This window comes from Solanum tuberosum, unplaced genomic scaffold (genome assembly GCF_000226075.1).
Source record: "Solanum tuberosum cultivar DM 1-3 516 R44 unplaced genomic scaffold, SolTub_3.0 scf00026, whole genome shotgun sequence".
Lineage (NCBI taxonomy): Eukaryota > Viridiplantae > Streptophyta > Magnoliopsida > Solanales > Solanaceae > Solanum > Solanum tuberosum.
In genome coordinates, this window is record NW_006238952.1 from 1,715,639 (window position 1) to 1,740,337 (window position 24,699).

The 24,699-nt window shown below is 34.9% G+C and overlaps 4 protein-coding genes across 5 annotated transcripts; 1 reads left to right on the forward strand and 3 right to left on the reverse strand.

Moving 5' to 3' along the window:
* Nucleotides 1-4,551: 4,551 nt before the first annotated feature.
* LOC102601442 (uncharacterized) lies at nt 4,552-7,899 on the forward strand. The gene is made up of 5 exons (XM_006341479.2): nt 4,552-5,401; nt 6,107-6,262; nt 7,067-7,162; nt 7,245-7,397; nt 7,491-7,899. The coding sequence occupies exons 1-5, from the start codon at nt 4,775-4,777 to the stop codon at nt 7,623-7,625; spliced, it is 1,167 nt and encodes a 388-aa protein (XP_006341541.1). The 5' UTR covers nt 4,552-4,774; the 3' UTR covers nt 7,626-7,899.
* Nucleotides 7,900-8,667: 768 nt separating this feature from the next.
* On the reverse strand, nt 8,668-14,222 carry LOC102601774 (uncharacterized). 2 transcript variants are annotated; one of them, XR_001472746.1, is made up of 11 exons: nt 13,822-14,222; nt 13,625-13,702; nt 12,585-12,690; nt 12,429-12,476; nt 12,077-12,300; nt 11,833-11,935; nt 11,265-11,365; nt 10,976-11,150; nt 9,518-9,683; nt 9,300-9,400; nt 8,668-9,213 (listed from the first exon to the last, which is right to left on the reverse strand). XR_001472746.1 is itself a non-coding variant. In XM_006341480.2 (11 exons), the coding sequence occupies exons 1-11, from the start codon at nt 14,059-14,061 to the stop codon at nt 9,154-9,156; spliced, it is 1,407 nt and encodes a 468-aa protein (XP_006341542.1). In that variant the 5' UTR covers nt 14,062-14,218; the 3' UTR covers nt 8,668-9,153. The 2 variants fall into 2 exon arrangements, 1 of the variants encoding a protein (XP_006341542.1); XM_006341480.2 differs by having other exon boundaries at nt 9,513-9,683; nt 13,822-14,218.
* Nucleotides 14,223-14,697: 475 nt separating this feature from the next.
* On the reverse strand, nt 14,698-18,273 carry LOC102602557 (UDP-N-acetylglucosamine--N-acetylmuramyl-(pentapeptide) pyrophosphoryl-undecaprenol N-acetylglucosamine transferase). Its single transcript, XM_006341483.2, has 5 exons — nt 18,023-18,273; nt 17,094-17,951; nt 16,794-16,902; nt 16,104-16,239; nt 14,698-14,881 (listed from the first exon to the last, which is right to left on the reverse strand). The coding sequence occupies exons 1-5, from the start codon at nt 18,130-18,132 to the stop codon at nt 14,763-14,765; spliced, it is 1,332 nt and encodes a 443-aa protein (XP_006341545.1). The 5' UTR covers nt 18,133-18,273; the 3' UTR covers nt 14,698-14,762.
* Nucleotides 18,274-20,790: 2,517 nt separating this feature from the next.
* Nucleotides 20,791-23,722, reverse strand: LOC102602895 (uncharacterized). Its single transcript, XM_006341484.2, has 2 exons — nt 22,285-23,722; nt 20,791-21,915 (listed from the first exon to the last, which is right to left on the reverse strand). Exons 1-2 carry the CDS (start codon nt 23,502-23,504, stop codon nt 21,078-21,080), a joined length of 2,058 nt encoding a protein of 685 aa, XP_006341546.1. The 5' UTR covers nt 23,505-23,722; the 3' UTR covers nt 20,791-21,077.
* Between the last annotated feature and the right edge of the window lie 977 nt (nt 23,723-24,699).

A 24,699-nucleotide genomic window follows, 5' to 3' on the forward strand; every position in this document is an offset into this window, starting at 1 on the left:
CTTCAAATTTTGAATTCATTATTTGAATTTTACGAATTTGTGACTAGTTTAGATAGGTTGTTCCTACAAATAATTGAAAATGTCGTTTGGAGTTTATATCTCAATTTTAAGAGGGTTTGGTTAAGTTTATAATTGGTAACATACTTATAATACATGCACATTACATTTTTAATACATATTGCAAACAACACTCATGTTCATAGTGATACAAACCAAAATAATTTATAAGACACATATAATACATGTTTTATTCAAGAATAATACAAGTTTAATTCAGTTTATCTTGTCTTTCGTTAGTTACGTTTTTCATTTATTCTTAATTTTCTCTTCTAATTCAACTTTATTATTGTGTAATACACTTTTAATGCAAATTTAAATCATTTTGTAGTTTATTATTTGTTACTATTAGATTACTTGTTTAATTCATTATTGATACAAGTTTTATTTAGTTTACAGATCACATAATGCTATTTCGTATGCTACATTTTGCTTTCATGTTTAATTCGCTTCTAATTCAACTTTTATATGTGTGTAATACATTTTTAATTCACGTTTAATTCATTTGGCAGTTTATTATGTTTCTCCATTTGTTACAATCAAATTACTTGTCTAATTCATTATTCATACAAGTTTTATTCAGTCTACGAATCATTGACTGCTCTTTTGTTTGCTACATTTTGCATTCATGCTTATTTTTCTTCTAATTCAATTTTAATATGTGTGAAATACATTTTTAATTCAAGTTTAATTCATTTTGTAGTTTATTGGTGATGCGTAGAAAAAAAAACATGACTAATCCGGTCGTGTTGATTTACTTCAATTTATAAGTCATGTATAATATATATTTTATTCATTAACAATATGTTTATACTACATCTTGCAGACTTCACTCTCTTTTTAGTGATCCCAACCCAAATAATTTATAACACACTTATAATACATGTATAATATATTTTTAATTCATATTGCAAACATCATTTCAATTTAATACAATCTTTAAAAACAACATACATAGTAACTTTTAGGGGTAAATTTTTTATAAGAGCCATTTATTGTACCACTTTAAATATTGAAGGATCAACAACTTAAATATCATTATAGTGGGGACAGTTAGAGAAAGGATGAGCTCTGGAATTTCTTCTTAAGGGCCATAACAAATTGAATTTGTGGTTCAAGATTGTAGATCTTTCAATGGTAGCTTTAAAATGTTGATACCTTGTACAGAGAGAATAAAAAAGGAGAAAGAGGCGAGAGAGAAACAAAAATCAAATAAATATATAATATTGTTATATATTGCTATAAATGGTAATAATTAAAGAGTATACTTAAAATAAGTAATTATTTTTTAAAAGGGATTCACCCAAGTAATTAATCCTATATTCTAACTGCATTTAACCACTTACCTTAAAAATATATTATAACATATTTAAAATTATGAATTTAAAAAATACTAATATAATATGTTTACAATAACAATTTAATTTTTTTTTTCATTTTTTCTTATATTGTTACCAAATCAAATTATATCATTTATGAGATTTACCTTAGAATGAAAGCAAGAAAGTCAAAAAGGGATGTAGTGATGTCAGAAAATGTTGTACCAAAAAAGAAAAGAAGCATTAAACTTCTTTTTCTCTTTATAATAATGTCGCACTTATCAATCTCCTTTCACTTTCAACTCCCAACTTTACTCCTCTATTTTCTAAACTTTTCAAACAATATTTGCCGCTCTATAAATTTTCTCAACTTAAATTTTATTATTTTATTATAATTATTTTGTTAGCAAATTAGCTGTAAAAAATAATACCAATAGAGTGTATAGAAAACAAGTCTACTTTGTAGAGTCTATTTTGTTGTCGGAGGAAGCAAAAAAGAAAGATGTCAACGGTACGTCTGTAAGCCATACAACACTATAACAAAGACAAAATTCACGGAATGGGGCGGGCCATCACCTCACCTACGGATCTAAAAGCTCGATTGCAGATTCGCGTAAATTAAATATAATTTATCTATCTTTATGACTCATATCCACAATCTTAACAATTTTTATTTTTATTATAACGATTCATAAATTTTAAATTCACGATCCGCAATCATCTTCCCTAATATTTTTCATCCTTTATATTAAAGGCACATTTTTAGGTCAAACAAATACTAGAGTATACTTTTTTGTTATCACATGATGATGATTTATAGGAAGTAGTGTATTTGTTTTCCCACTTGAAGAAGTGTAAACGTGAAGCCGGGAATTAGATATTATGCTGCTATACCGCAAATTGTTGACTTGCTCATCTCGATTTCTGGACCCTCTAAAGAATTTACTTATTTTTTCTGTTTTAATATACGTGACAATATTTAATTATCCAAAAAGAAATTTTAAGTTCATGATCTTAAAATTATGATGTGTTATAAAAATTTTGACGTGTAAGATTGATCACCTATCGTTAGGAAACAAGTCTAATTACTCTCACCTTTTTCTCATAAAAAGATGACATTTTAATTTTCACTTTGATTCAAAATTAAGCACGCCATTTTGGATCCTATACACTTAAACTAGATCAGTATAATATGAAAGGATACTGTTGCAGTTTTTTTTTTTTGCTTAGTTATAGAAACATAGGGTAAGTATATCTAAATTGGGGTAATTAAAACAAAAATTAGAATAATTAGATAACTGTTAGTGTCAAAATAAATGACTATTTAAACCTTGATTAGGATTTAAGTCAAATTCTAAATTTGTTAAATGTTCCTTTCTGACTAAAAGCGCACTAGTAAAATGGCAAAAACAAGTTGTTCCTTTTTCTTTTGATTTTTCTGCTTTTGGTTGGCACTATTAATTGTTTTGAAAAAGCCTTTCATTTCACTTTAATCAATAAAAATAAAGTAAAGCAAAAGGAAATTTTGAGGACTCAAAACATTTTTATTGCAACTCTGCTAATTAGTCAGCCACGCAGCTAACATAGAAGACAAATTGATGCATCTTCACCAAACCAAAATGATGCTAAATCATTTGCACCAAACTTAAATCAATAACACATTCACAACAACCCTATGTGAATAGAGTTTTTGGGAAGAGGGAGTGTACACACACCTTTTCTCCGTAGAAATATTGTTTTTATAGATCATCGATTCAAAAAAAGTAATTTACCAAATATGTTAAAAAATATAAAAGTAAAAAGATGTGATGAAAATATCAAGTGAAAGAAAGTATTGACAACATAATGGGTGAAAATAGCCAAGTGAAAGGTAGAAATTCACTCAAATACCTACTGAGTACTAACTTTGTACCACAATTATCGATTTGCATTTTCTCCTATCTAAATTCATGTGCTCGATTGACTGAAAATATGTCATATCATGTCTAATTAATTACCTCTACCCAATTCTTAATCGACCCTACCTCTACCTCTCAATAGACCTATCACTAGCAACATCTCACACCTCCTCACTAAAGTATTGTGCTTCTACTTTTCACATGCTCAGTTATACATCTTGTCTACTATGATCATAGTACTCCCACTTTGTCATGTATGTTCTCATTCTATATCATGTTTATATACCCGCACGTTAATTTAAACATCTTCATTTTTGCTACTCTCATCTTTTCTAATGTGTGATAAAAAGAATATAATATTGCATTTAAATTGCACATTTTCATATTTATGTTGTGTAATTAAAGTTAATCAAGTTTTTGCCGTAATTCCACTATGCTCAATTTCTAAGAAAGGCAAAAGAGACTAAAAAAGGTGGATAATAGGAAATTAGGAATATTATAATTATATACATTATTTTGCTAAAATTCCTCCACCCATCTTTTCCATATCCCCCCCCCCCTCCCCACCCCCTTAAACCCCACTTTATTTTCTGGTTCACCTTTTCCCTCAGAAAACACTAACAAATATAAATTGGCATCTAGCACAGTAGCATTTCATGTTTGTGGTAGTAATACAAATGAATTGTCATTACAATTCTTTTTGTATTAAAGTAAAGATTAGCAAACAATCAGATAAGATAGAATCTTAGCAATGAATTAAGTTATCTACTTCCATATTATATGATTGTAATTACATATTTTTAAAGAGTTCTTTTTCATAGAATGATATTCTAAATGAGAAAAGGTTAATAATGCTCTTAATATATTGTAAATAGAACCTAATTCGATCCTAATTCCTTTAAACATTAGTTTTCGGAGTTTAGAATACTTAATTCATTTGATAAAATTATAAGATGATATAGGTAAGGTTTTAATTAAATGAACGTTGATGATTTATTAAAATCCACATAGATACTAAATCAATTTATAAATAACTTAGTCTATCAAATGATGTGGTGCAGTGAATGAATTGTTCCTTTTTTGATAAAAAATGTTAGATTCAATCCAGTACGTATGAATTTTTTTAAAAAGAGCATTTCTCCGAATGAGATCATATATAGCATGAATCCAAAATAATCCCACCCGAAAGAGTATATAACAGAAATTTAAAATAATCGGACTCTAACGGGGGAGTGGAGTAGACTGTAGAGTATATTCTTTTTCAGTTTTTTCCTCACCTCTCACTTCATCATTCTTGTGTTTCTCTCCTTCTTCTTAAAATGTTTCTTCTCTTGCTCTGACACCCCCTTATTCTCTCCCTCTCAATTTCACCCTTTTTATCTTCAATATCTTCTCTTTAGTGGTTCTCTCTCTACAAAAATCAACATCAACTTTCTTTACAAACCCAAATCTTGAATTCTCCATTGTTGTCTTCTTTCATCTTTACTGTGCAGAGCAACTATGCCTGTGGTGTTTTCAGAAAGCTCCACAGTTTCAGAACAGATTAGATACAGAAAACCCAGAACACAAAACCAACAAGAAACCCAAGATATGGATCCAATTTCTTCTTCTTCTTCTTCTCGCTCCACTAAACCCACCATTTCATCTCTACTTCTAGCACCATTTTCGCCTACAAGTCCTACCCATGAAAACTCAACTACCCCCACTGCCTCTACAGTTTTTTCCACTAAAAAGAAGAACTTTGCTACATTTAGGGGACTGGGTTGTACAGCATCACCGCAAGTGTCGGTTCCTGCTGTGATTAGGACTTCGGCTGACTGGGATCCCAAAAGAGTCAAGAAGAAAAAGCAGAACAGCAACAAGAACAAATCCCTTACTTCTGCTGTTAATGTTGGTGGAGGAGTATCCATTGGCTGCAGTAACTCACTCCAGAATAATAACCCTTCATCGTCGTCGTCTTCATCAGCACCGTTATCATTATCGTCGAGCTGTGTGGCGGTTCCTGACGTTTGGTGTGGTCCTGGAATTGGATTAACTACTGATGCTGCTTCTGTTGATTGCGTTGTTTCAAGAAGACCCGTGTCTGGGAGGGGAAGAATTGAAAGTGACAAAGCTACGCCTAGAGAGGTACTATTTACTTTCTGTTTTCTTAAGCATTTGAATTGCTATGCCAAGTTTGTTGTTTGTTTGTACCCAATTCTGTTTCATTTAGCTAACTATTTGAATTTACTTGTTAATCTTGGTTTCATATGTCACAAATACATTTTGAGTTTTAAGCTTATTGGATCTGCCTTGGGCTTCTCAGTGGCTTGTTGCTTTTCAGCCTGAAGTAAAGTTTCAATAGTAATATTGTCCTCTAAATAATCCATTAGAGCTTAGTAGATAGCTGATGACAAAGAGTGGGGAAGGTGCCCTCAATGAATTAGGATGTCATCTATCTTACCTTACGCTCTTTAGGTTTGTCATTTGCGGATATGTCTTGCATACTACATCTTTCTCTCAAAGAATTGAAGTTGTTGATTATCAAAGTTATTTGGTAAGTCAGACTTGGTCATTCTACAAATAAAAAAAGTCTTGCTTGGTGATCCTTCCACTCCATGTCTCATTGTTGGTTCTGCTTGTTTATCTCGCTCTTGTCCTTGTTTACTTCATTTTCTCACCATTATCACTTTTGAATCTACCGTATGAATATTTTAAGTTGTAACCTCAGTCAAATAGATCTGTAGGTGAATGTACATGATTTACATTTTATTCTTGATAAAGCTGATTGCAAGGTTCACATGCAAGTTAATTCTAGAAATCTAACAGTTGTTTCCTTTCCTTTCTGTGCAGCGATCTGCATGTCCTATACGAAGAATGGTGAGCCCAGAAGACAACCCTTTTCTGGATATAGAAAGTAGCCTTGGTATACCACGCTCCCAAATAGAGTTATTTGCATCTAGGCATCATCGACATTCTCGCCATGGTTATTCAGAAGGACTTGCAGAGGTGAGTATATAGTATATACATACTTTACTGCCAAATAGATTAGTTATCTCTTGCTGCTTCGCTGCCGTTTATCATGTGAATTGTGAAATTGTCGTTCCTATGTGACTGTCCAAGTAAAAGTAAGTTCTCTGGTGATCACAAGCATCTAGCCCATGATACCACATTGTCTGTCATGTCAATGGTTTTGAGAATATCTTTGAACAAGTTTTTGTCCAGTTTATTACTGGAAAACAGCAACTTGGGCAGTATTACATGCTGATACATCCTGCTTATCATTTTTGCCTTAGTGTTTCAAATATGTCTGGTTAGATAGGAAGATGGCCCCAGCAGATCTTATTGACTTATTTATGTTGGTTTACTAGGAAGATACCCAGCATATTGTTTATTGACTTATTTATGTTGGTTAGCTAGGAAGATACAACAGTTTCTTGTGATCGTACCACTTAGTTTTGAGTGCCAAATAAAATTAAATGAGAGGTCATGCTTAGTCCAAGGAATTGCTCAAGCACCTCAAATCACATGACGTAGTTGATACTCTTGAGCATCATTGACTCAATGCTGTCAAAGTTCGACGTTGGCATAATTTAAAAGTGTTTAGAATCAATATGCCTTTGTTCTTATAGAAATCATCGAATTACTTAATTTGATTTCTGTCTAACTAGTTTCATTAAAGATTCCGAAAATCTGGTAATTGTTTGCCATATTTCATCACTGTTATCTCCTGAATAGTGGCGGCTGCCATGGAACAACGGGAACCAAATTTAAGGACATAATATACATGATCTTTTTGGGGTGTGATTGCAGATTGTGATGCTTCAAAATAGCCTTATGGGAGGAAGAACAGATGGTCTTGATCGATACCGGAACTGGAGACTAGATGTGGATAACATGTCCTACGAGGTAAGTCATTCCCTTGTCAATCTAGACATCCTTGTTTCTATTTCATATTCTCATAATTAACGACCACCCTTGAAACAAACAGGAATTGCTGGAACTTGGTGACAAAATTGGATATGTCAACACAGGATTGAGAGAAGACGAGATAGCTCGATGTGTTAGAAGAACCAAGCCCTTCTTTTTGAGTAATTTATCTCTTATCCGCACAGAATTGGAAAGGCAGTGCACCATCTGTCAGGTTTATTTCTAATAATCTGTTAGACATCATTTTTGTTACTTGAAAACATTTTTTGGTTCTAACAGTTGACACATTGTACCTTTCTGAATACAGGAGGAATATGAGGCTGAGGATGAGATGGGGAAACTGGATTGTGGACATTTCTATCACATTCGTTGCATAAAGCAGTGGCTGAGTCAAAAAAATAGTTGCCCAGTTTGTAAATCTGCAGCTATGTCTAATAGCTAGACATCAAAAAACAATTCCACCCCTCATGAACCTGTTGGTCTTTTGTATAGCTTCTTCTGTTATCATTACAAACAAGAAAATTCTTTGCAGGGTGTTTCTATCTGAAAGTGATGGTTCTGTTGTTTGAGTGGCAATCCTATGTGGATGGATTGAAACGAGTGGTACACAAAGTATTAGGCTTCTGGTTTGAGTACAGTGATTGAATGGTACAAATTTTATATGTATTGCAAGATAAGTTTCTGCCATTCTATGTCAAGGTTGATTTCGTGCTTCATACTATAATTTGCCTCTTTTTTTTCTCCTGCCAGTTTAGTTCCTTTGTTTATATTTGCACACTAACCCCTAAATTTGTTACTGGAGGGAAATTTTTTGGGTGATGTCACATATTTTGGTATATTACATACATATTTCACAAGATCTAGTTTAAGAGGTAATATAAATTTTCAGATTCGAAAAATATTATTAATTGTAGTCTTTCTCATATTACAACAATAATATACCCAGTCTTTTCCCTTACCTTGATGAAGTAGAAAGGTTATTTTTGGAAGACTTCGGCTCCAGTGTTGCATAGAAAAACAGTGAAAGTAAATACATAGAAATAAAGAACAGTTCTTCTCATATTAATATGATCGAAAAAATATCACGAAAGAAAGAAGTACGGTCCACTACTCCATATCCATAAAAGGCCAAAACTTCATCTACTCTTCCCTAACCTTTTATCCTCTTAACTTAAATTTTCTATTTTCTACTAGTTTTTCTCGTGTACACTACTGGCCCTACTAGAATAGATGTTAGGTTCAAATTGACAAGTGCTGCACCTGGTATATGTATCTTTATAGAGACGGGTATTTTGGTCAAAACACTTTAAAACTTGACACCATCATATGTTAACATTTAAAGAGTGGACCTTCTTATCATTTTTAGTGCCAATAGCTTTCCAAGTGGGTCACTACAATCCAATAAATAGACCTTGATTCCTTCAATCTCTGATCAATATTGAGGAATAGAAGTAGGCAGGATGTCAAATCAAATGAGAAAAAGATTTAAACAAATACAGGCAAACTCCTCCATAACCTATACCACCAAAACAAAAAATCCTCAATGGCCCTCAATACAACTGTTTTACGAGTGAATTGAACTTCTGATGCTTCACAACTACACATTTCTTACCAACCATTTAATGGCAGAGGGTTCACAATTAAATATTTATACACATTTAATGAATTATATTAATATAAATACAGGGTAAAGCTGATGAATACGTCCGAACCCATACCTAGTATTGTAGCTCCTCCGCTCTTGCCCACAATGGTTCATAATTACTCATCTTTGAAACTCAATGGACGTATACTTCCTACTAAGATGGTTTGCATGGTCTCCTGGCCTTTTACATCCATCTCATGATCCCACACACTGGGTGTAGAACTAACGGTTCAGCTTCTCCCACTGTCGCATGACACTTGCACTGTGGTAGAGGTGGTCAAGTCACATGGAACTGGATGCAGAGGATGCTATACTCCGGTGTAGATCAACAGATATCATGTCGACTGAGGAATTCAATTATACGTGGATATACTTGATAGTATGCCTGCATTTACATTGCATCATATTTATAACTAACTTGTACTAGTGGGGTGGCAACTTTTTTGAAATGACTATTTCAATATCACATACCATTCGTCCACCGACTAGATCATAATGGGCATAGTGTGGACCTCGAGGTTCACCAAAAACTTTATAAGTAGCCAAGTTCTCAGGAATCAGCTTGACAGTTTCTAGTACATGAACATGACAGTAAAAAGTTACCAGTCAGCTAATTAAAGAAATGATTGGAAGAAGGTAAATATGTGAGTAAGCATGATAACAAATCACAAATTGATATTCTACCATACACAGCTTCAGGAGGACAAATAAGGTCTTTGTCTCCTGCGAGAGCTAAAACAGGTACATTGGTTTTGTGAAGATGGTCCTTGTAAAAGAAAGTCCCACTTCTATTCCGTAGTCCACCCTTTCCGAAGGCTGTTGATAGCTGTGACAGAAGTTTAGCAGGAATAGTGCCTGCATAAAATGTGGCCATGTGATACTCCATGAATAAAAGCAGTAAAAGCACTCAAAAGTTTTTCTTATTTTCTTTTTAAGTGGCGAGTGTTGGGAGTTTGGGGGATGCAATATTTTAATCTATTGAAGGCTTTGAGAGAGAAGTTAGGTGTGCAAAGTATCATGTTAGCAGTGGTCTAATGATCTCAAAGACAGTTGATGCAACACAATATGACAAAGACACAATTTATTCATCTAATACTGCTTGGTCAGGGATCTACTTGACAGAGTTTGCTTGAGAAACTAAAGGAATTTCAGAAATAAAAACTACAAAGTCATTTTTCCCACAATAAATGTGAGTATTTCCAAGATAAAGGTTGTTAAAAGTTTGAATGGGAGTACAATACAGAGTAACAAAAAGAGAACTTTACAAACTATCTGAGTTCAACTGTGGTAACGCCCTCAGATATTAAACATGCGATGAGACCCAATATTGGAGAAGCAAAAGGTTAGATTCAATTGTGCAATGACATGATAATCGACAACCGTGGATATCTAAGTAAATTAAATAAGATTTCTCGTATAATAACATCTCTCTCAGGAAAATTCTCCTATATTAGTTTGAACTGTGTGTAAAAATGACTGCCTATTGGATATTGCTGTTCTAGTGTAATGCCATATGATGATACCAATCTTGTTTAGGATTTCATGCACTTGTTATCCCCTTCCATCAAGTCAACAATTCATCTGAGGTGGAACCAATTATATCAATTCTCTTTAAGACGTTTACTATCAGGATGCAACTAACCATAAAAGCAAGAAGCAATAAGGTAACCGTAAAAAGAAAACATTATGGGTGTGTTCGGTACGGAGGAATTTCCAATTTTCTCATGTTCGGTTGATCAAAATTGTTGAAAAACATGTTCTCTAGGAAAATAAGTTTCTAAAAGTTGAGTAAAATGACTTCCCTAATGCAAGTATGGAAAACAAGTGACATTCCACATTGATAGCGTCCTCCCCACCTACAATACACCTCATCTTCATTCCCACCCCCTGTAGCTCCATCCCACCACCCCACACCTACTACCCTCTAACTTCTCCTCCTTTAGTATTTGTCTAGATTATATACAAATGCTTTTAGGATAACATATTTTTCTTGTGTATCAAGCACAAGAAAATAAGTAAGAAACCCACTTCTTTTCCACGGAAAACATTTTCCATCATATCGAACACAGCCTACAAGTCAATCATGTTTTGCATCTCTTTTCAGTGATGACTACGATCTTTTACTAAGAAAACCAGCTCATACTTACAAAAGTTTTTCAAGACAAGCCTCTCAAACAATTCTGGATGCATCATATTTTGTGCAGATATCTGAGGATTTAACCATGATAAGAGATACGGAGGATAGGATGCAAGAGGATAGATGGCTGTGAGTAATGCTCCGACTGGAACAACTGGAAGATTTACAGCTTTTGCAGGATCTACCTGTGCATCCACTAACAATTAAAATCCTCTTCTCACCACATCAGAGATAAAAAAATAGGTACAGGCTTTATGAAACCGTAAAGTGCAGTCTGTGAAGTGTTTCATTTCACTTACGAAGGGTATAAGCATTTTCATGGATGACCTTGAAGTAGTGTAGTCCAGTGATGAACCCAAAGTGATGACTGAAGCCAACTCAGTGTTCTTTCCTCTGTAACCTGGTAAATCCATACACATTTACAAACATGTATATGTATACTATATGAAGATTACAGATGTAGAGGGGCGGGCCCCAGTCGGATTTCTCGGTTTAAAAAAAAAAAAGATTACAGATGTAGTCCCTCTTTCCCCAAATGTGTGGCACTTTTCGCTTATCAAGAAGCAGACAAAGTGAGCTTTGACCTAATAACATCATTTAGATATGAGGAGAAGTGCAACTTATAGTGCTTTTTGTTCAGTTTTTAAATATCTGAATTTGAAGATGAATTTATCTACTCCGACTTTAACTATGAGATTTAGTCATATTGACTCTCGAGGAGTTTTTTTGTTTTTAACAATAAATGAATCCTAGTAGGAATCATTATGAAATTAATCCAAAGGTTATTTGACTAACTTTGGCAACCATTTTCTCCCATAATTAAGACTAGGAAGTACAGAAGTCGTAATAGATGAGAAGGCGTAATACCATCTTGTGAGAGCATTGCATACAGCAAGATACCTCCCATGGAATGTCCAATAGCAAGCAACTTTCCATCCTTTGGTCTGCTTTGGTTCCTTATGTAGTCCATCTACATAAGAAAAAACACAAAGGCTAACTAATGCACATCGAGTGCATAAATATGATAATCTTAGGAAAGCTCCTACAATATGATCCACCAGGAGATAAAGGACAATCTGTTCAAAAACTATGCCACGAGATGTCACCTCACCGCTATAGGCACATCTTCTTCCAAGTAATGATCGAAGTCCCAGTTATACTTCCCAATCAGATGAAGCTGTTTCCAGAAATCTCCCAGTGTAATAGAAAAGCGGTTTTGCAAACCAGTAAACTGAGTGATTGGTTGTTGACTTTCATCAATAATCTCTCCAAGTCTGTTACAGAAGTCCCTTAGTTGGCTAGTGATGGAAGAAACTTGTGCTGCATCTCGTAAACCTGAATTTTTTTATCCAAATATGAATGTGATGACCATGCATTCTCCTTTTCAAAAGGGTTTTACAGTTTCACCATTTCTTCCTGATTGATTTTGTATGCTAAGCAATAAGTTATCCATTGTTACTGACCTTCATCAGTTGAGCTAAGTTGCTCTTCAGATATACCCTCAAATTTTCCTGCCAAATTTGTCAAAATTTGCAAGTCATCAGATTGGACAGTATGCCCATTGATAGAAACATTATTTGCCTCATGAGTCACAGTTAAACCATTTGAATCTGTAGTACCTTGGCGAGGATCCTTTAGACTATTTTTTGCACTCAAGCCTGCTCCTCGAACTTCAAGAATCCAAGTATCAAATCCTTGCCCAGACATATGTCGTGCAAAAGATGACTGCAGAGTAACCAAAATTCTTGATTGAAAGTTAACTGTTGTCTATCTAAAAGTCAAAGACAGACCAGAGGAAAATCAGAAAAAAGTTTTTCAATGAACAAATTCGTTCACACAGATATTTTTTGCTTGTATCTTGAAATACAGATAGATGAAAGCGGTAAGATCAATCTAAGAAAGCCAACGGAGACAAACCATCGCACCCTCAAGGTTAATGCATTTTGCAATTAGACAGGCACAAAGTGTACAATATTGTGTTTATATACAATAATCAAGTGTGCGAAACTATCTCCACAATCATAGATGGTATGTTAATTTTCACACAGCTGTTAGACATTTAAATAAGTAGATGTTAATCATGGAACATCCATCACATTATTCAATGTAAAAGAACAGTGGTGCCACCTTTAAGGTCTTCTGCACTAATTTGAGACACCAATTGAGAAATGATGTTATAAGGATGTCCTAGAGAAACCAAGACTACAAGAGGTGGAAGTTAGCATATTTCGTTAAGTGGATAGGTTAAAGCCAAAATTATAGTAGCAAGGTAATATTCTACGATTACTCTACCCAATCAAAAGATTTAAATATGTTAGACCAACTTCATTACATGGTGCTTATTGAAGAAACACGTCTGGAAGTTGGTTCAAAAGACTGAGGATTTGAATATGTTCAAAGCTTGAACTGCACCACAAGAACTAAAACAACTTAGATGAATCTACAACCTTTGCTTGCCCAATAATTAACAATAACATTGGAAACATCAGGCCTCCAATCGTCTATTGGCTGTTATGAACCAATAACTTCTACATAAATTCTTATGATAATACAAATTACAATTAAGGCTTAAGAAGACTAAAACCAATATATATACGAACTCAATCAGCAAGAGGCATGTTGATAGCTGGATGGAAAGGAAGAAAAAACAGAGACTTACACCAGGAGCAAGATCATAGCCAATGGCATTAGTGCCCACTCCGGACAATAATAACAGAGGATGATTCCTGCGGCTCCGCTGCACACACATTTTCATAATTATATATGCATAATTTCTTTTCTGAATTTCTATATACAGGGAGGGAGAGAGAGAGAGAGAGAGTGTGTGTGTGTGTGTTTGATTCCAATGTAGAGAACCTGCGATGAAGGCAAGTAGCGCCATAGGGCGAGATTCCATTCATTGTTGGGAAGGGGAACGTAATGAAGCTCATCTGCCGTACAAACAGAGGGCTTAGGGGTCGTTCTACCATCACCGGCGCTAGCACTGATGCAGAGTCGTCTCAGCCGCTGCGGCGGACTACCGGCGGCGGAGAAAGAAAGAAGTGCAGCCGCCGAATGAATCGCCCAACGGAGATCCGATTGAGGAAACGCAATCATTTTAATTGGAATTAAACAGTATAATCATTAATACCTAAGTTCTGAATTTCCAAATACCAAGTTTCCTTTCATTGCCTTCATTTATTGTTGCTTTCAATTTTCAACGAGGGGTATTATATGCATGCAACATATGTTACGTGTCCGGTTGAACTTTTTTAATCATATTAGTTTTTTTAATAAATCAGTAGAAAATATAGAATTTTTTTAGTACTTTTCATTTTGAATAATTTGAGATAACTTTGAATTAAAAAAATACGATCAATGAATTATATAATGGATTTTTTATTTGTTTGTGATTAAGAAATAGCTATCGTAGATGATGCGTGAAAGAGAAAAGTGGCTTATGGCGTACACAAATATTTGAATTCTTATCGAATTAGTGAATGAAAAAGAGAGGCAATGGAGTAACATCAATCACCAACACAAAAATCTTCTCACTAGTGTAAGAAACGCTGTCCAATTAGAAATTAAGTGGAGGACATAGATACAAAATTGCAAATCCAGAACTGGTGTCATATTCTAAAAAATTATGTCCATTCATGTTCAGTAAAATATCTAATTTGTATACAAAAATAATTGAGATTTTTCTTATAAGAGTGTAGTTGTGATTGATAAGCAAGGAGGGGGACAAATTAATAAATATCCCAAATGAAGTTCGCAGCTAAGATTTTAATCTTTGAATGTAAAAATGCAAGCATGATTCAGAATTTCATCGAAGAGTTTACAAGAGAAAGAAGGTGTCTAGCAATTTCAATAGATGCATTTGGCTTCGCAGTTTTGAGAGCTCTCTCAGACATCTCCGTCATCAATCTCTCATTATCTGCAAGAAACACCGTTACATAATGGAGGTTGAATCAGTAGAATCGATGCAATAATTTTTACATAATTAGCAGAACTGACCAGAAGAATAACATGATTTAGGAAACAAGTTAAACATGCATCTAGAGCAGCCAAAAGGGTCCAAAATAGAGGATTCTAAAGTGCAAAATTGATTGGCAACTCCACTCCATACACAAAAAAATTTAAGAAGTAGGAAGCCATTAAACTAGACCATGGTAAAAGAGTTATCCATTTGAAGAAAATACAACTAGAACGAGTAGAACACATCTACTCTACAACAAGACTCCTGGTTCTTTTTTGAAATTTTGGTGTTTGGTATAACAACTCCTATATGCCATTCTATGCAAGGGGCTGTTATATGTCTATTTATGCAATCTAAACATATGTTGGCCATTTACAGAAAAAGCTATGTACTACTGACATTGTTATCCAATCTAGTAGGATGTAGGTATGCCATGGATATGTGAATTCCATAAGGAGATGATGAGCACAATATAATTTGTGAGAAGCACGCGTATCCCTTATCTTCAGCAACTTAAAGGAACTAAGCAATGTGTATCAATGATCTCTTAGTCGTTTATAGTGACACTAGTGAGACTGGCAATTGTTTATTTCACCTTTCTGTGAATTCTTGTTTATATGGAGATACTAAAGATAGGCATGCATAAAGACTTAAAAATCTACATATATGTCAACCAATAATGGTAACCTCCCCCTCCCTCTCTGTCTCTCTTTATGTCTCAGGTGTGTCAAAGATTCTGTGATTACTGATATGAGAGGAAATCAGGAGAACGTCATACTTATTGCAGTCTGGTAAATGTAACTGCATTCTCTTTCACCAGATTTCTAATATGTGAGGATAGCTTTAGAGATATTTCAGGTTACAAGACTAAAATTGCCATATCTCTATTAACTTCAATGAATATGAACTTAGCTGCAGTCGAACCAATTACTAACACCAGGTACATTTATAGCCATGATACCATGCTCTAACTCCAGTCTCCAGCCTCGCTAGTTTTACATATTATAAGTGACATCATGGACATACAGAGTTTCACGTTCCGAATCAAAATCATTGATATTTACATCAAGACAAAACGCAAGGTAACAAAACCATGAAAGCAAAATGATGACTAGATTTTTTTTGACCAACAGCAAATATAATCAGAATAATTCCTCACATACAAGACAGAATACCATACCTAAAATTTCTTCAATAGAACTTTTAAGAGTAAGAGAGTCAAGTTCATCTTCAGTTATAACCCTTGAACCAACCAAATCAGCCATTAGACAAGCATTGTGAAATTGATGTCCTTCAGCCACATTCGGCGAAGGTATCTGCAAGAATTTCAAGGAAAAGTTATAAAGAAGTGTTTTGCCAAGATTAGTATACTAATATTTCAAGGAATCTGAAGTAACAGAGTTATAAAAACAAGGAGGAAAAATAGGTGTGTGTGTCTACATATATGTTCTTTTCAATAACCAGTAGAAAGAAGAAGCTACACTTCCACTATGATCAGCTAAAACATGAATCGATTCGGTTAGCTGATGCAAATCCTAAGGAAAGGAATATCAGCTGATCAAGTTAACAGTTACTTCCATATACTAGGCCATGATGAGCAGAAACATGCAAAAATGTTAGACAAAAGTTATCAGAACAAGGCCAAAATAAGTTTTGGACAGGCCCAAAGCTAGTCAAATTAAATGTCTATAAATAGAATTGAAGTTGTACATCGTAGACAACGATCATCATCTTCATTTTTCCTACATTCCATTATCACTTTCTTTAATAGTTTGTACATTCGTAAGTTTTCATTTAGTTCATTCCGATCCTTCAATATTTTCTTTGGCAACACTTAGTACCCTATGGCCTATAGAATGTGTTTACTTACCAGAATACTAGGTTTCCCAGCAGTTAAGATCTCAGTACAGATCATTGCTCCAGCTCTAGATACAACAAGGTCTGCAGCTGCATACGCTAAATCCATGGAGTGCAAGAACCTTCACCAAGTTAGGATCAAATCAGATTAAAACGGAGAAAAGGATATCTCTTTCTTAACGAAAACTTAGAAGCCTGAAATGCAAACTTTGCCATAAAGTAATACACAATTGTCTAGTCTAAATCAGGATATAAAACATCTGCAGCTCTAATGACAAAAGACATCGAACTGTTAAAACGAAACAACACTCACGGGGTAATGTATAATCGGGGATGGAATTTCACGAGGCTCTCCATCTCATCATATGCTAAGACCCCGGTTTGCCATATCAAAAACAAGTCTTTCCGTTCTTTTAACATCTCAGAATACAAATGCAAAATAGCAACATTAAGTGCATTAGCACCCAATGAGCCTCCAAGAATCAATACCACCTTACCATCCCCCTTCCCTACAACTGCATTTGAAAAGAAATGACGCCTTCCCACGGCCTTAGACGCATATTGCCTCAAAGACAATCTCACTGGATTTCCGCACACCACGCATTTATTCTTTTGCCAAAAACAATCAACACTAGAATTAAATGCAACAAACACATTATAGGCAAATAAAGAAAGCACCCGATTAGCGATTCCGGGTACTGAATTCTGTTCTTGAATTGCAAGTTTAATGCCTCTGAGACTTGCAGCTAAGCAAATTGGAAATGAAACAAACCCCCCAGTTCCAATTACTATATGGGGTTTGAATTCTTTAAGTATTTGGGAACTTTTAATTAGGGATTTGACGAGAACAAAAGGGAGGACGAATAAGTTGTAGAGAGAGAAAAGGGGCCGGCCTAATGGTGCAGCATGAATCGGTTCAAAGGAGTATCCTGCTGTTGGCACTGCAGTGCTTTCCATTCCAGTTTGAAGTCCAACAAAGAGAATTTGGGCATTTGGGTCAAGGACTTTGAGGTCATCAGCAATGGCAATCGCCGGGTAAATATGGCCACCGGTACCCCCGGCGGCCAATATGATTCGAAGGGTGTCAGTTCCAGCAGCTGCTTCTCCGGATGCATTGGTGCTTTGATTGTTGGGTTTGTTGAGAGAGAGACAGTTACTGATCTTGAGATTCCTGAAAGAATTTATACATATTAGATACAAAACAAAAGTTGTAGTTTATACATAAGAGAAATAGAGCCTTACCTAGATTGAAGTTGAATGGAGAGGGCCAAAGTTAAGGATTTGGGAACGGAGAATTGGGTTTTAAAGTACCGGCAGCTCGGGGAAGAGGGTGATTTAATGGCTGTTAACATGATTAACAAATAAATATGAAGAAAACAGAATCAAGATTCTGGGGACACATTTGTCTGCTCAAAGATTGGAGCTTTACTAGACTCTGAATCTACAGTAATGTTTTAAATTAGGTTGGTAGATGAATATAATCTTGAGTTCTTGTTTTATGCCAATAATTAATTTTTCACAACTCCCAACCTACTGTGCTATAGGTCCCATGTAGGTCTCTTTCAAATTATCTATCTTAATCAGTGTGTTCTTTAAGTTTATTTATCTTCTTTGTCATTTGATTTAAGAGGTGAATAATCTCCGTTGTTCGTTCATGGATCTGTCTTAGTAATCGAGGATTCGAAATCTGGAAGGCAGACAATATGAATGAGGAGCACAGGTGAGTATAACTCTCCATTTTAACTTACTTATGTGGTGAATGGTGATATCTTCCAGTGGTACATGAATTTTATAGGATGACCAAAAAAATTAGAGCTTGATTCAAAAAAATTGTGTAAATTTGTGGAAATAACTGAACTACGTGGGTATTTGCCAATGACCACCTAGAAATTTCTTTAACAATGACATTGTGACAGTGCAGCTGCCTTATTAACTAATGGTTTTTATGGTCATTCCACTTGAGTTTTTACATACAGCAAATTTTCTTACAGCCATACTTAACTTTGCACATGTCTTGACTGATAGAGAATTTCGTCGCCATCTGTTTATGATACTAAAGACACTCATCTGTTGGAAATCATTTTATTTTATATTTCTTGATAACTGGTGAATGAATTTGCACATGCTCTTTGTTTTGACGGCATGTGAGTTTTAAGGAGAAAACTATGTTCTTGCAAACATGTAAACATTGAGCAATTAGTAAAATTCCATTTGATTATTATTCATATGAGTTTCATTTCTGACAATTCTGCTCTTATTTAAGTGACAAAAGTCAGAGGGTTTTCCCTTTTTCAAGGAAGGGGTGTCAGGCAGCCCATGTTACATGGAATAGCAACTATAGTCTGTAGTTGTATATAGAGGTGAATTCAAGATTTTAAGAAAATGGATGCACCATTATTCTAAAGATAAAATCAAAAAAATTATAATAATAATAACTAAGCGAGCAATACATAAAAATTACATTATCACAAAAAATATCATCAGTTTACAATTGCACTCGATTCTTTAGCTATTGATGATTTCCTATTATAAGTAATGACAAGATTTTTTTATATGTAAACCCTAAAATTAAAGTGATATATATTTTTTATTTTGTTAGTTTGTTTATTAAAAAGAGAAATCGTAAATTAAAATTACCTTAAACTTTGACAATGATAATTTCTCTAGATTCTTGACTTGAAGCTTCTTCTTTGTGTGGAAAATAAAGGAAAAATCTTTTTGGCCAGAATATTTTATCTATGTTATTTTAATTTTTAAAATATTTTTATCCTTTTAACTTTAATACATTTTAACTAAAAAATTGAAAAAAAATCAGTTTATTTTAAAATTTAAAAAATATTATAGTTTTTTTTAATTTTCTTGCCAAATTCTAGCCAAATTTTCTGGCCATTTAGCACTTCCCGAAAATAAAAAATAAATTTGAAGAGAGAAAAAAAATATTGTTGAAACTTGGAAAGTGGGTGGGAAGGAAACTTTTGAAGACTGACTTAAGAGCTTTCAGAATTTAGTTTTTTTTTTTAATGAAAAATGTGTTTTTAGTTAATAAAAATAAATTGAAGAGAATTGGGGCTGGCTGGAATCGAACCTGCGATGTTCGTGTTGAAATCTCGCAGTCATACCAGTGAACCATCTTGAAAATGGGTTTCACAAGTTTTAATTTAATATATTCTTTAATAATTATAGAAGTAATATATCGAGTTTAGGTGACCCAATTTTTATACATAAATTCGCCCCTGGTCACTTGTATGAGATATAATAAGCCAGATAGCTGCATTTGTAAGTGGCACACCTATTTTACAACTCTCAATCTGATAGCCAATTCGAAGTCAAAATTATTTTATTGATTGAACATCGTATGGGAACTCCACATTCAGAGAACATGATTCGGTTGACTTACCTGGTAGTGTTGGTGCTGCAGTATGTTAGATCTGCTAGCCAATTGAGCTAATCATGATTATTTATCTGATGAGCTGAAACATAAACATAGCTAAATGTAAAAGGAAAAAGATGATGATCTGCTTAAAATTTTTGTTTGGCTCATCTGATTCGTGTAGCTAGAACTGAATCATGAAAGAAGGATTAGTTTTAATGGAAGGCAATAGGCAATTCAGCTTGTTTTTGTATTAACTATTTCTCTGGTCTTTTGCATGTTAAGGATTTATGATTTGTGTTGCTAGCTATAGAAATCATCCAATTCCTTTTTTCTTACGCTTGTTAGTAACACTTCACTTGAATTTTGAATTGAAGTGCCTATAGCAATTCTTTTGGTCTCTATAAGTTCAGGAAGTGTTGAATTCAAACTTGATTGAACTAGAGTTTGTTGTGTCGTCCCATTGGACTGAGCTTCGTGGTAAATGACACATTTCTGAATAACGCACTATCAAACAACTTCAGTATGCTTCAACATATTATTGAGCTCAACATGATGCAGATATCAAGAACGTGTTACCTGAGGAAACCAATTCTTCTCCTTTTTAACATAATCCAGAGAAGCATAAATGAAATGAATGTTGTTGACCAAAGAATTAGTCTATAGGTTTTTTATTATCCATACCAATTATATTAAGACAATATATGGAGCAATAACTACATGGAAAGCAATTACAACATTGTTCTTCATTTCACCTTATGACACCACATGCAAGTATGTTCTTAGCCCTATCATAGCAGCAGCATGTTGTAGGATGAAGAATACCATGATACCCTTATTCTCTGCCATAATATACTTCATACTGTAAAAAAATAAAAATTACACTTGATATCAAATCTTTGAACGGCTTGGTTTTATTTATAGAGGCTATGAAGTCCTGTTCTGAGTTGTGGTATTCTCCGCAGCTAGCTGTGCTGTAGCCTGTGATAGTAAAACTGCAGTGTTAGGGGTCATAGTTTGGTACTGAGAAGGAAGTGTTGGAGCTGTTTGTTGGGCATAGAACACCTGGTCATGCACAGGATGAGAATATTCATAGCCATAATTAGCAGCGCTATTAGGAACAGTAGCCATTTGCTGTGATGGAGGAGGAACCTGGGATAGGCCGTAATACTGTTGATGATATTGACTTGAAGGAACTTGAACTACTGTTTGATTTGCTGGGGTAGCTGTTATGTATACATTGGCAGGCATTTCAGTCTTAGAGGACTGGATTGTCCTTGCTGGATAAATAGGTGGGAGAGCTTCTTTAAACGCTGCTGAGGATGAAACCGTTGTTGGATTTGGTGGTGTTAGCTGCTGGTTCGAAGCTACAGCACTAGAATCAGCTATATTAGATTGCACTGTCAAATTATACTGTTGAGTCTGAGGTACTGGCACATAATACATTTGATACTGCTGATCCATTTGTTGATGAAGTGGTTGCTGGGTTGGGGGTGCATACATTTGATAATAAGACGGGACTGCCACTGGACCTGTTGCAGTATGTTGGATGTAATGTGCATTGGCAGGAACGAACTGCTGTTGCTGCTGCTGATTTTGCTGTGGAACTTGCATAACTACAGAATCTTGAACTTGCTGCATCTGAATTTGAGAGTTATAGTCCATAACAGCTGGATGCATTCTGGTCTCGCGACCTGTTGCTGGAGGTGCATCTTGGTAAACCGTGTGTTTCGAGAAGGATGTACCTGATGCGATGCTGCTATCACTGGAAAACATCCAAAATATTTTAGTTGTTGACAGTAAAAAGTTTTCGATGATTTTAATCTCAAGTATGATAAAACATGCTAAAAGTGAAGACTGAAAAGCAATAATTACCTTCAAGTCCTGTTATCTCTTTGTGGTTACGAGTTCTTTTTGTTGTTTAGATCTAAATAATATATCTAAAGCTATTATTTTAGATGCCAAAACTCTTAAATAAGAGCATAGGTCCTACAATGGAATCTTGAGTACAAAATTTTGAAGAGTTGTATGATAATTACTGAGGTGAGGTTTGTGTTTCTTAGATGTCATGCTATTTTTGATTGATCTTGGACATAGTGATATGCCGTTAGACGAACACAGAAGTGAATTATACCTTGCTACAGAATCAGGTGATTGCAAGTTGTAACCTCCAGCATGCTTTGAATCAGGTGATGGCAAGCTATAACCATCTCCAACTTTCCGCTGAATAGGCTGTAAAGGCAATGGAGGCTTTCGGCGTCCAGAGGGTGCACCATGATCTGATTTCTCATCATCTGAGATAACCCGGCCATGATGTTCCCCTGTAGCTGGTGCAGCGTTCACCAAGGTAGCTGATGACATAACGGCTGCACCACCAATTACAGTAGGAAGAGGTGGCGTTGCAGCTTGTGCAGCCAAATGAAGGTAACCATCATCCAGATTTTGTGCATTTGAAGCTACATTCATGTGTGAAAACTGCTCATCTAACCCGAGCATCTGATCATGGAATCTTGCATTCATTTGACCATCTTCAGGTCTAACCTTAATTTGAGGCAAATTTGGCATAGATGGGGATGAAACACTTGATTCAAATGATGAGGTTGTTTCAACCATTGGTGAATCAGGCATAGTGGATTGCACTTCTTGGATTACATTCTTTGCCATTTGCCGATTATTTGCAGCCAAGGACTCATTCTGAGCCTGATCCAGGTTTACACCAGAATCACTTTTGGGAATCCTTTCAAGCTCCAGAAAATTACCCTCTGCAGCTGAATCCGAAAGTCCTCTAGAAAGCAAGCTAGCATTGTTAAGAGCATCAACAAACCACGTTTCAGATTTAGAATCAGCAAGGAGGCAACCCATAGAGGCTGCAGTTTCAGGTTTGGCAAGAAAAAGGAACAAACGAAGACGAGATGGTTTCAAAGGGGAAGCTGACATTGCACGATCATATTCTTCAATCATGTTATCCAAGTCTTCATCAGTTGTGACAGATACAAGGGAATCAAGTTCTTCATTAGGGAGCTGATACTTTAGGGAAAATCCGCGCCCATTGAGGAGAGTATGGGAAAGGCGAGATTGAAGATCAGCGAGGGATGACTGACGCTCAGCAACCACAATGCGCGTGTCACCACCAACATAGCAGAGGGACTTATCGTGGGGACGAGGAATAATGTGACCACCATAGCTGCATATGAGGCGGAGTTTGGCACCAGGGACTAGTGCCAATGACTCCTGATCCCATGTATCATTTTGCCGGGAGCGCGGTGAAGAGCTGGCAGAATCTGAGTAGTTTTGTTGGGCAATGGTAACTATTGGAGTGGCAGTGATATGGGATGGAATAGGTGGAGGATCCATTGAGTTCAGATGGAAAATGGCCTAATGAGAACTCTACTGCTGAAGGCTTATTTTGGGGAGAATAGTGTATAACAATAGGAGTAATTTAAAATAGTTGTAGAGTTGTAGTATTTATTATATATATATATCATCAAAGGTTACAGCTAGCATATTAACAGAGAGAGGGAAACAGAGTGCAAAAACTTACTGGCAACAGCTAATAAGTGAATGGGGAGATGCATTTATCTATGGAACTTTATTTGGGTGTCCATGATAAGTAGTATAGTGATATAATAGTATTTGACACTATTATTTTTTCCAATGAGCAAGTTTACCACAATGGTGGTTGAGAGAATGAACTGTTTATATAATTCTCGAACTCACCAACATGGGTTGTGCTGCACTGGTGAGACTGTTTCACCTTTAACTAGAGGTTTCGCGTTCGAGCCTTGGATATAAAGAAAATCTTGTTGGGAGCGCCACCCCCAAATGCGCGATTCGGATTTAGTTGGAGCTTTAATGTGGGCTCCGGACACCGGGTGGGAAACCAAACAAAAAATAAAAAAATCTCTAACTCGTGAACTAGTTTTTAAAAATGAGTTTGGGATTAAAGTCTATTTCTTTCATATGATATCAAAGTAAAATTGATTTATGTTACGAGCATATTTCTGATGGAATTCGTTGAAAATATGTGTTTTTAATGTATAATTATATGGAGTATTATAATTTGACCCATATATTGATGTTGTCAAACACTCCATAAGTCCGCTATTGCCTCAGTTATCACTTTAATGAACTATTTTTTTTTATGAGGAATAAAATCCAAGTTAAGATTCATTTTTCTATACAAACCATTTTATAAGAATTTGAAAATTTTAAAGTACAACAAATTGTTACTTATAATACATTTAATTAACCAAATTTTTTTTTATGAGGAATAAAATCAAGTTAAGATTCATTTTCTTTACAAACCATTTTGTAAGAATTTGAATTTTTAAAGTATAACAAATTGTTACTTATAATACATATAATGCATGTTAATACAATTTCAAAAGATTCAAGAATTTAATATTTCAATTCACTCTAAAAATTAAAGAATTGATCTTTATACTGCAACACCCATTATTCTCTTCAGTAACAAAATCATATTTAAAAAAATAATATATATATATATTTGCCAGAATGGATTCTTTGTAGTACAAAGGGGGGGGGGGGG

Coding starts and splice junctions, on each gene's coding strand:
- LOC102601774 (XM_006341480.2), bottom strand. CDS start 14,061: ATGATTGCGTTTCCTCAATCGGATCTCCGTTGGGCGATTCATTCGGCG. Junction 12,301..12,428: donor ACTTAGCTCAACTGATGAAG/GTCAGTAACAAT, acceptor AAAAAAATTCAG/GTTTACGAGATGCAGCACAA. Junction 9,214..9,299: donor ATCTAGTCGGTGGACGAATG/GTATGTGATATT, acceptor ATGTAAATGCAG/GCATACTATCAAGTATATCC.
- LOC102601442 (XM_006341479.2), top strand. CDS start 4,775: ATGCCTGTGGTGTTTTCAGAAAGCTCCACAGTTTCAGAACAGATTAGA. Junction 5,402..6,106: donor ACAAAGCTACGCCTAGAGAG/GTACTATTTACT, acceptor CTTTCTGTGCAG/CGATCTGCATGTCCTATACG. Junction 7,163..7,244: donor TGGATAACATGTCCTACGAG/GTAAGTCATTCC, acceptor TGAAACAAACAG/GAATTGCTGGAACTTGGTGA.
- LOC102602557 (XM_006341483.2), bottom strand. CDS start 18,132: ATGTTAACAGCCATTAAATCACCCTCTTCCCCGAGCTGCCGGTACTTT. Junction 17,952..18,022: donor TCCATTCAACTTCAATCTAG/GTAAGGCTCTAT, acceptor AAATTCTTTCAG/GAATCTCAAGATCAGTAACT. Junction 16,903..17,093: donor CCCCGATTATACATTACCCC/GTGAGTGTTGTT, acceptor AACTTGGTGAAG/GTTCTTGCACTCCATGGATT.
- LOC102602895 (XM_006341484.2), bottom strand. CDS start 23,504: ATGGATCCTCCACCTATTCCATCCCATATCACTGCCACTCCAATAGTT. Junction 21,916..22,284: donor TCACCTGATTCTGTAGCAAG/GTATAATTCACT, acceptor GATGTTTTCCAG/TGATAGCAGCATCGCATCAG.